This window comes from Haemorhous mexicanus, chromosome 2 (assembly GCF_027477595.1).
Source record: "Haemorhous mexicanus isolate bHaeMex1 chromosome 2, bHaeMex1.pri, whole genome shotgun sequence".
Lineage (NCBI taxonomy): Eukaryota > Metazoa > Chordata > Aves > Passeriformes > Fringillidae > Haemorhous > Haemorhous mexicanus.
The window spans coordinates 57,653,856-57,664,935 of NC_082342.1; the positions used below are offsets into that span (position 1 = coordinate 57,653,856).

Below are 11,080 nucleotides of genomic sequence, written 5' to 3' on the forward strand. Positions count from 1 at the left end.
TGTTGTCTGGGATCCTGACATGGGCACAGGATGATCTTGTAGCTTTTATGAGGAATTAATCAGAAAGCATAAGGAGACCTGCTGTACAGATAATTCAAGGCACCTAGAGGAATCTCTGCTTCTGTAGATTTGTTCTGTCTTTGTGTGGATATAGTCAACTATTTATTAAAGTCTTGACTGTATTTATGTGCCATAAACATACCAGCATCCCTGCCCTTGCAGGGCTTAGGCAGTAACGGTGTTTCTTTCTTGCAGATCAAGACTGTGATGTTTGATAAAACTGGGACCATCACCTATGGAGTTCCTAAAGTCACGAGGGTGCTTTTGATGGGAGACACAACTGTGCTCCCCCTGAAGAAGGTACTGGCTGTTGTTGGTACAGCAGAAGCCAGCAGCGAGCATCCTTTAGGAATGGCTGTCACTAAATACTGCAAAGAGGTACTTAGCCTTCCTATTTCATCCAGGGCCTGAAGGCATCAGTGAAAATGCAACAATGTTGTATAAAATGATCAGGCTCCAGAGGAAAGGGCCTGCCTGAACAGTAACAGACTGGAAAGATGGGAGATTACATGGTTGTGCATCTTGCTCTGGACATTACCAGACAGTGTATTTATCTAAGCTGTGCTTTTCTGGTAACAATGTGGAGTTCTGAAGGAAGATCTTACTAAGTTTATCTTGAACTAAAGGGAAAATAAGGAATATATGCAGGAGGAATACTTAAAATAACATCATGAAGCAAATGTGTGTGATGACATTTCATATTATCTGACTATAGTCACTTCTATTAGTCACTTGCTCATCTGAATATATTAGGCAAAAGGATTTAAAGCTTGAATATTAAACTGGAATATTTGTGAGTTTCACAAATGAATTGATCAATTACTCAAGTCTTTGCAAATTTTACATATCTGCAGAGGTCATTTGTATATGTCACTTGTTCCTCAAGCTTCAGGGAGAAGTAGAACGCAAGTCACAGTGAAAACAGGAAGCCTATGTAAATAAACATTTAATGTCTGCTAAGAAAAATCATTAATTGATTTAGGGGAAAATAGTTTTAAAAATATATTAAATTTGCTAGATCTTTCAGTGATAAAATTTAGAAGTAAAAACATAAATTTAGAAGGAAAAAGAGAATATAAGCAGCAAACCAATTGCCTTTCTTGTATTTCACATTTTAATTTAAAATTTGTTTTAGTACTCTGACAATTCTGTAGTCATCCCATGCAGAAGTTATTACTGGGTCAAGGCTTATATGAATTGCAATGCTATAGTGTTGGCTGATCTTGCCTCCTGCCTTGTTGTCCCTGTGTTTTAAGATCACTGAGAGGTACATATAGTTCCAACTTTCAGAGACAACACAGAATCACTTATTTACAAATGAATATTTTCTCAAATTTTTTGTAACTTGTAGGGTCCTGAAAATCCCTTTATCTTATCTTGAAGGTGCTTACTGGCTTCTCTCCCTAATTCAACAGAAAAAACCAGTTTCTCTAACATCCAGACAGATCTCTCCAGGAATTAGATACAGTTTTTCACTGTACTCTTACATATTTACAAAAAGGTCTGATCCACCACAGGCAGTTGTCTGTGAGGTTAATTAGGAGTTGCATCATTTGTAAGCTGAGTGGCTTAATGTTGAAACATTTCTTTTTGTTCCTAGTCTTGGCTGAAGTCATGAACCACCAATCTAATTTTTTCATCCTTGAACTAGCAGAAAAATCTGTTCCTCATGGTTTGCTGTTCCTAGGGCTGAGACCTGGCTGTGATCTGTATGGCTGCCCCTTTTTTAGAAGTCTAAGCCACAGCACAACCAGAGCATCCTTATTTTTAGTTCTGTGCTACTGATACTCCAGGCTAGTTTTCAGTTGGTCAGTCATTGCCAAGGGGAGGAATGAGGCCTCTTTTTGGCAAGAGTTATCTAATATTTGTACCCCACGTGGGCAGCACAGATTGATGATGGCCTCTGGTTACATCTTCAGGAGCTTGGCGCTGAGAGCCTGGGATACTGCACCGACTTCCAGGCAGTCCCAGGCTGTGGTATCAGCTGCAAGGTCGGAGGAGTTGAGGCCATCCTTGGCACAGCTGAGGAAGGTCCCAATAAGCTGGATGCTAACAGGAGTGGGGACAGCAGTGCTCCTCTGGGAGATAATGGAGCTATCACGCTCTTGGAATCACAAGGTAAGTGATTATCTGCCCTGTGCTGCCCCTGTGCCAGCCGCAGTGTGAGGGAGAATGAACCAACAGCACCAACCACCTACCAGGCTGTGTGCCAGAGAAAGGCAGATATGGGGCAGAGGAAGGCAAAGAACAGGAGGGACAAAAATGTGCTTCAATGAAAATTGAAACTCTCTCCACAACTCTTGATCTCTCTCTGCAATTCAGAAACTTAATTGGGAATTAGGTACAGTGATGGGTACTTGAAAATTCCATACAATACTGGACAATAAGGCAAACCCAGCAATATTCCTTTTGGACAGAAGAATGGTCCAGCAGACAGCAAAGTTTGCATTATCTTCCCATTTAAAGCAGTTACTTTTAACATATTTCTGCAACTTTTACATCCTATGCTTTAGTTCCATATTAACTCAGACCTTTTGTTTCCTGTTCATATACCTCTCAAGGCACTTAAAAAAAACCCAAAACAACAAACTCAAACCTATTCAGCAGGTGCAAAACAAAATGTGCTATATCTGAAAACTTATTTTAGTGCCTGATAGTTTTGATTCGGCCAATAAAATTCAGGTTTGTTTCAGACTCTCTGGATGCCACTTTGCTATTTTGTAGTGTAGGAGAGAAAGAAAAGGTATTTAAAACCTTCCTTAAGGAGCTCATCAATTCTCTTCAGAAGGCTGTGGTGCTCTTGACCTTTTTGAGAAAGCTATTAGAAGAATTAAATAGAATGAGAACTTCAATCATCAGAACTGTGCCATTTGTGAATGGTGCTAATGTAATATTTTCTCACCTGCTTATATGGTTCTTGTGAAGTTGGATTGGATTCATAATGAGTTGCATTGTTTGTTAGAACTACACTACCTTTTTCTTGTCAGAAATAGCTTTTATATTTGAAAGTCATTAGCTGTGAGGACAAAGCAGGATGGCATTAACTAAATGTGTGTACTGTGCTAATTCAGAGAAACAGTGCCAGCTGACAAAGGCAAACATGAGAAAATGCTACCATTAAGTCCATCACGCAGTTTTGTGTGTAAAGAGGCACAGATTGAATCTTGAAAGAGAAAACTTTTATCAAGCTGTCTTCAGGCAGTGCCTCTGCCTAACTCATCTTCCTCAAACATCTCTGCTTGTGTACACTGCTTTTGAGATGCTCATTTTTCTTTTTGTCTGTGCACAAAGGTCCATCAGCTTCTCAGAAATACTCGGTGTTGATCGGAAATCGTGAGTGGATGCGACGCAATGGCTTGAATATTGCAAATGATGTAAATGATGCAATGACAAACCATGAAATGAAAGGACAGACTGCCATACTGGTGGCTATAGATGGTAACTGCTCTTCCTTTGAGTGACTTAACAAATATGAGTCAATCCTACTGCAGAACAGATGAAAACATTCTGAAGCAGTTGATCACTGGCTTAGAGTCAAGGAGCTACTAATCTTTTAGTGCAAACTGCTTGTGAACTGTGAAGTATCAAGGTGTTCTTAAAAGAATCTTTTACCACACAACACTGTTTATAAGGTTTTGTTGTGTAGGTTTTAATTTAAGAATTAATTTCTGAACCTCCTGTTGTCGAGGATCATTGTTCAAACAAGCAGTGACAATATGGTGCCATGTCCAATCCTTAATTTACGTCAGTTAAGGATCATGGACCAACCTATCACATCAGTGGTTTCAAAACATGCATAAATAAACATGCATGAATAAACATGATGATTCATTAGATCAGTCAAGTGAGTTTTGCCAGTGGGGTTCTGTTCTTTACCATGCAAAAAGAGATCCCAGAAAATACCTTGGTATGAGTAATGATTACAGTGGTGACAGATTGCCAGCTCGCCTGTGATCTTGAAATGAGGACAATGATTCATTTACTGAACAAATATTCTTGGTGGCCCTAGAGAGCAATTTTGAAAGGCATTTGCTTGTGAAGGAAGTATGGATGCACCTTTGAGCCAATGTACTGGAAGGCAGATGCAAGACTTCTCAATTAAAGTAATTAATTCTAGTAGAGATCCAACCCTGAAAGACTAGGGGACATAAAACCAGACTCTGTATGCTTCCTCTTGAAGGAGTGGCTTTAACATCTGACCTGGGCACAAATACCAACACTTTCTCTGACCCACTATCATATTTGTCCATACCATAAAACATAGAAGTCAGGCTTGTTTAAAAGCTACTCTCCTCTTGTCTTCCTGATCCCTAAATATCTGAAACAGGCAAATGATAAGAAGAAGAGACCATAAGTGAGAAAGCTGCAGACACGAGTGTCAGTATCGCTCAGAATGTGTGATTTCACAAGCTGCCACAGTGGGACGGAGGGGGAGCTCTGTTCTCGTGGTGCCTCTTTGCCTCCCACAGCTCTCTCTGACGGAGGGTGTTTCCATTGGTGCAGGTGTGTTGTGTGGAATGATCGCCGTAGCAGACACTGTCAAGCAGGAGGCAGCCCTTGCTGTGCACACACTGCAGAGCATGGGAATAGACGTGGTGCTCATAACAGGGGACAACAGGAAAACTGCAAAAGCCATTGCTACTCAGGTATCTGCTTCTCTGTGGTTCAAAAAGCTACATGATGATGTTCCAGAATTCCTGTTTGCCCCGGTGAATTTGAAGCAGGAGCTTCAGTTTTGCTGAAATGGCAGTTTCCCTGGATATATTAAATAAAGACAAATTTTTCTTGAACTGAACTGAAAATCAGGTCAAGTCCTATGGCATAGTAGAGGCCAGTGGCTGTGTTAAGATCCCACTGTAGACATGCAGTCTGTACTTCTCCAGAGTAATGGAGTTTTCTTGCAGTAATTGGTTGCTGAACGGAAGCCTCCAGTTTCCCTGCACTGAAAGGCAGACCTGTTTGGTTAGTGATGAAGGAAAGTTCCTTGAAGATCCAGTCCTGGTCACAGGCAATCCACAGTGTGGATTTGTTGTTACCTTAAAGGGTAACATAACAATATGAATTATCGCTATGAAGCATAGCAGTCTAAAGGAGGTTGGGTTTATATTTTTCCCCATGGCAAACTATAAATGAAAAGTCAGATTATCTCTCTACCTTGCTATGTTTCCACCCTCTTGATCTTCCTTTCCCTCTTTCCCTTTGTGTTGGTCTACTTCTAATCTTACCGTGTGCCACTTTGCTTTCCTCAGGTATCCCACCACACAGCTGACTCAGCCAGCACTGTGGTATGCACGCTCTTCTGTGCTCTGAGGTCTGTTTTGTTTCTCCATGTGATGCTTTAATCCTCCTCCTATTGGCTTTCACACTTTCGCTTTTGTGTTCAGTTATGATAAAGTGCCTTCACACCCAATTTTCTTTGTCAAGGGAAAAAAGTCTTTCAGAAACAAGCTTGAATTTATGGTTCCAGGAACACAGATGAACTTTTTAAAGAAGCTTAGTTTGTGTCAACCTACATTTTCATTGAAATTTTGGAATGCACTTTCCAATGGAAAGAAATTGTAAGCAGTTTTAAAAACGTTATAAAATGTTGGGTTTTAAAAGGTTAAAGGAGAGCTTCTATCTTCTGTGGTGAAAAGCTGCTTTTGCCTGGTGAGGCAGCCCAACAAAGGGCATTATCCCAGCACTATCTAATACAGTAATCTGTTTTTCAACTACAACACTAGAACCATTGCTGGCAACTCCACATAAGTTATCATGTGGATGGGTGGAAGAATTTAGCCAGCCATCTGCTTTTTTTTATAATCTCCTGCACATACTTGTTGTCTCTGTGTTTCCCCTGCTGTAACTGCTTGATCATACATGGTTTGTGTGTTGCATTATCTGTTTGAAGGCTCTGCAGAGGGATCTGCACAGCCTGGATTGATGGGCTGAGGCCAGTTGTGTGAGGCTCAAAAAGGTCAAGTGTCAAGTCCTGCACTTGAGTCACAACAGCCCCTGCAGCACTGCAGGCTTGGGGCAGAGTGGCTGAAAAGCTGCTCAGCAGAAAAGGTCCTGGGGGTGCTGCTTGACAGCAGCTGAACGTGAGCCAGCTGTGCCCAGGAGGGCAAGAAGGCCAATGGCACCCTGGCCTGTGTCAGCAATAGAGTGGTCAGCAGAACCAAGGGAAGTGGTGGAGTCACCATTCCTGAAGGTATTTCAAAGACAAATCTTTATTGCTGGGACAGTTTAGCTCCAGAAGCCACGCAGGGCATGATGTGAGGGCAGAGTATGGTTTGCCAGCAGCTCTGCAGTAGGAGGGTGCTGTTATCAATCCTGTTCTTATGCCAAAGGTGTCTTGCTCTTCAGTTTTCTGTGTAGCTTGCAAGTGTTGACTTCACCAGAATCAGTTTGGTTGATATTCCTGCTTGCCCTTCACCTAGAACAGCAAACGGCTCTTCCTTCCAGCAGGAAGCACATCACCAACATGGGATGTCTTTCTTTGTGCATAGGTTGGGATCAAAAAAGTCTTTGCGGAGGTCCTTCCTTCCCACAAGGTTGCAAAGGTCCAGGAGCTCCAAAATGAAAAGAAGAAGGTTGCAATGGTTGGTGATGGAGTCAACGATTCCCCTGCACTAGCCAAGGCCGATGTTGGAATTGCAATTGGAACAGGCACCGACGTTGCCATTGAAGCTGCAGATGTTGTTCTTATCCGAGTGAGCACTACAGTTTTGGCCTGTCCTCTTTTATCACTCACACTCCTCATTTTGGTTTAGTTTTCTGAAGACTGCATGTGGAAAACTTTCAGTGCTCTTCTGTCTTGCAGAATGATTTGCTGGATGTAGTTGCCAGTATTCACTTATCCAAGAGAACAGTTCGAAGAATACGAATAAATCTGATTCTTGCCCTAATTTATAATCTGCTTGGAATACCCATAGCAGCAGGTATGTGACTGCAAGAGCTCAGCTTGTCAAAGACAGCAGCACAGTTCATCTTTGTGGTGCCTCTTATAGGATTGATTACCTGCTCAAGGAACAAAAAACAGGTTCCTAGATTATTTAAAACTTGGTAGGAGGAGGTGAAATCAAGACTGGTTTTTTTGGTTTTTTTTTTTTTGCTTTCCTCTTAGGAATAAATACTTCAAGATTGAATTAAAACTATGCTCTTACTTCATATAGCAGTACTTGGGGATTAGTTCCTGTATATTCAAACCCAGCTCTAATCAGATGTGCCATCATGCTTTTGGGTGCTCCCTATTTATTTGCCCCGAATCACACATTTTCTCTCCTACTGCTTGTATTCTTTATGCCTCTGTCAGATATTTTCTCATGCTCTAAATTCCTACTTAAAACTTACTTCAGGTATTCCTTGTTTTGTTTATGAGTAACTTCTCCCTCCTTTTCCTTTACTACTGCCATGCCTTTCTGTTGCCTTCGCCGTGTTTCATATGTGCAGAATATGTGGAAGGGACAAATAGTCTTGCCCTGTGGCTGCAACCTTGTACCTGTATGGGTGCAAAGGTCATCCCTTGCAATGGAAGGGACGTGTTCAGTAATGAGTGAGTAAATACATATATTGATCTAGTTGTGTTTCTGGAGGTCTCAGCAGGTTGTGTTGCAGAACTGCTGATCCCTTCTGTGCTATGCAGGGGTGGAAATGCCTCTGCTGGGATGAGCAGCTCTGGCTCATGTCCGTATGTTTTTTTGCTAGGTGTGTTCATGCCTCTTGGCCTCGTGCTTCAGCCTTGGATGGGGTCAGCTGCAATGGCAGCTTCTTCTGTGTCTGTCCTGATGTCTTCACTGCAGCTGAAATGGCAAGTTGTCTTGTGTTTCTCAGCTGGGGAGCTGTGGCAGTACTGAGGCTGGGACTCTAGTGAGACACCCCTTTGGGCTTCCTACATCTAAAAGTACCTGAAAGTCCATTAGCTTGGGATTGCTCTGTCTGATCCTTGGCTCCAAAAGAGACAGGTGTCACTATTATGCACTTACCTGGACTGAGACAGTATGCAGGATGCTTTAACTAGCAGCTAAAAGTGTGACTGGATGTCACCTGGGCCCATGTGGTGGAGATCTAGTTCAATACCAAGTAAAGTAGTAATGGTTAGGAGGTTTTGCTGTGAATAGCAAGTGAACAACTAGTTTGAAAGATAATTCTCCATAATGTAACAATAGATTTTTGAGAAAAAATATTTGTACCTGTTTGGTTTTTATTTTTGTCTGTTTAAGTTAGCTGGAGAGAAACAGGGAAGCAGTGTATTTATTCTTTTGCACCTTGCTGCTAAGGTGCAAAAGAATCTCTTTATTCTTTTGAAAGCAAACCAGTTTCTGAGCTACAACAAGATTTTTCAAGTTCTATTGATTTTAATGCTACATTTTTTTGGGTACCCTTTTTGGCAGTTACGGTGGACCTGTTCTTAACGGCATAGAAAGCAAACAACTTTTAAGAATAAGACTTTTTATGGTGTCTGAAATTGCTCCAAACCTTCACATATTTTTACTATAGCTGGGGTCTTCTGTACATTACAGTATAGTACAGTACAGTATAGTATGAACTAATTTTCCAAATATGGGAAATCTGTTACTACGTCATGTTTCTAATCCTGCAAATGCTCAATGAGACCACAATGTAAATACAAATGACATACATACATGGCTGTTTGCAGAGTCACTCCTATCACTACAGGATTTTCATCCTGAAAGGTTTCAGCGTATAGTTATCCAAAGGATGAGAAACTTCTATAACGGGATTCCTTAATTCTCAATTTCTTTTGACCTTGTGCCGATTGCCTTAAGTGTCACACACCATTTTAGGTAGATATTGAGAACCCCCTAAAAAATATTTGGCCTCAGACTTATGTATTACAGACTACTGTATTACAGTGTACATTTTAGGACAATAATCTTTCTTGAAGCTTCAGATGAGCTGAATAGAACTTCAGGTTCCAAAGAACACTATGGTTCATATATATGTGAAGAAGACCATGCATACTTGCCATTTCTGGGATTTGACTTGGTATGCATTGAATCAGAAAGTGGTTTTTGTGTCATTGAATCCATTTACCTGCAATTGTCTTCTATGATCCTTCTAATAATTCAGCAAACTCATAATTTTTAATAAAGAACCCACTTTGAGAGCCCCTCTGTTTTACTATTTAAATGTTTTAAAGCCGTGTGATGAGTACTCTTAGCTATTTAACACTGTGGCTGAAGTGCATGGAATCATAGAATCATCTGGGTTGGAAAAGACCTTTAAGATCATTAAGTCCAACGTTTAACCTGGCACCACCAAGTCCACCACTAAACCATATCCCTAAATGCAACAGAAGAGTACTCAATCAGTGGTATGTGGTCTTGAATGACTGAAAACTCAGTCCAGAAACATCTTAAGGAGTATTCTGCATTTCCCCATCATCCCCCCCTTATTCTTTTGTGCTTGTCTTGGATTAAGAGAATTGTCAGGCTCAAAATTCAAGTAGTAATAAAAATTAGTATTCTGTAACTGATTTTTGAGACCCTTGCAGTCTTGGCAACACACATTTTAAATTAATTTGGGAGCTATTAGATAGGAAATTTAATTTAAACATATATAATTAATCTAATCATAATATATAATTACCTAAATGTTATCAGAAGTTTCTGATTTGTTCCAGTGCCAGATGCTTCTACACATTGACCTCTTGTTTTTAATATCTTTTCTCTTTCTCTTCTTAGTTACAAGAAGCCAGACACAGAAAGCTATGAAGCACAAGCTCAAGGCCGCATGAAGCCACTCACTCCTTCTCAAATCAGTGTTCACATTGGAATGGATGACAGGAGGAGGGACTCTTCCAAACCATCTCCTTGGGACCAGACAAGCCAAGTGTCCCTCTCCTCCTTGGCTTCAGACAGGCTGCCGAGACGCAATGGTTTCATCCAGGAGGAAGGGAGCAAGTGGTCATTGCTCATGAACGGAGCGGACGAGGAGCAGTACATCTGAAACTCTGGACTCTTAGTACAGGGGGAAATGTTCCTCCTCCCCAGCCAGGGGAGGGACTGACTCATTTCATCAACAGCTTCAGTGTTGTAAGTGAAGTGTTCCTTCAGCTCACAAGACAATTGCAACTCAGCTCAGTGTTGGGTTATATGGATTGTGGATTTTTTTCAGGTCACCAGTTATTTCTAGTTATGGAAATAATCTGTGCCACTATAATGAACTGGCTTGTTTGTACACAGCATTTAGTGAAATAATGTAAAATTGTAATTTGCAGAGTCTAAAAGAGTTTCTCTGTGACTCTTTGCTAGGAACCAAATTTCATACTTTTCACTCTTTCAAACTTTATTACTTTTAGACCACATGAAGCAAGAGTATTTTCAGAGCTGCCAAATATTAATTTGTGTCTAAATGAAATTAGCAATGGCATAAGGAACTCTGTGGTCAGAATTTGAATTTTGTCCTGTCGTGTGACTGTGAGAACACTTTGTATTTAGGATTCATGACATCTCCTGGAGCCAAAAATGCTTTGTTATTTCACCTGCTTCAACTCTCTGAAAAGTCTTTTTCAAAGATTTTCACTTGCTTTGAGGTATTGCATCCTTTTGATGCACATTTCTACTGCTCTGTTTGATTTTCTCTTTTGCTCCATATGAGCCCCTTTCCCCTTTTTCTTGCACAAGAGATCTGTGAGTTATCATTATGTTTACAGATATTCCTGTTTGGGACAAAGTCCTTTAAGTCACCAGGAACCTTTCCATTCCAATTGAAATCCATAAAGGCAGAACAGTTCCTGGTCCCAGTTATCCAAGATACCTTGCTGGACCCCAGGGAGTTCCTTAGAGTTGGGCAGTTGTCTGTCTCTTTCCTCTGACAGAGTGAAGAATTTATGCCAGTGTGAGCAAAGGTGGTATTTACCTTGGCATGACTGAGCAGAACTAGCACTGGTGTGACCCCAGTGTAGCTGAACAGAGGGAGATTATTGCAGAACTTAGCCCCAGCTTGCTGGTTGCTTAAAATGCAGCTAAAAGTTTAAATTACAAAGGTGGAAAAATGGCCTTCAAGTGGGCTTCTA

At 40.9% G+C, this 11,080-nt stretch overlaps 1 protein-coding gene across 4 annotated transcripts in view; it reads left to right on the plus strand.

Moving 5' to 3' along the window:
• ATP7B (ATPase copper transporting beta) overlaps window positions 1-10,224 on the plus strand; it is a 40,677-nt gene extending 30,453 nt beyond the window's left edge. For all 4 annotated transcript variants that reach the window (XM_059838971.1, XM_059838969.1, XM_059838970.1 and 1 more), the window contains 8 exons: window positions 256-438; window positions 1,980-2,178; window positions 3,352-3,498; window positions 4,564-4,706; window positions 6,549-6,752; window positions 6,863-6,980; window positions 7,747-7,849; window positions 9,747-10,224. In XM_059838971.1, coding sequence (XP_059694954.1) covers window positions 256-438; window positions 1,980-2,178; window positions 3,352-3,498; window positions 4,564-4,706; window positions 6,549-6,752; window positions 6,863-6,980; window positions 7,747-7,849; window positions 9,747-10,011 — 1,362 coding nt within the window. In that variant the 3' untranslated portion in view covers window positions 10,012-10,224. The remainder of the gene's footprint in view (window positions 1-255; window positions 439-1,979; window positions 2,179-3,351; window positions 3,499-4,563; window positions 4,707-6,548; window positions 6,753-6,862; window positions 6,981-7,746; window positions 7,850-9,746) is intronic.
• The last annotated feature ends 856 nt before the right edge of the window (window positions 10,225-11,080 follow it).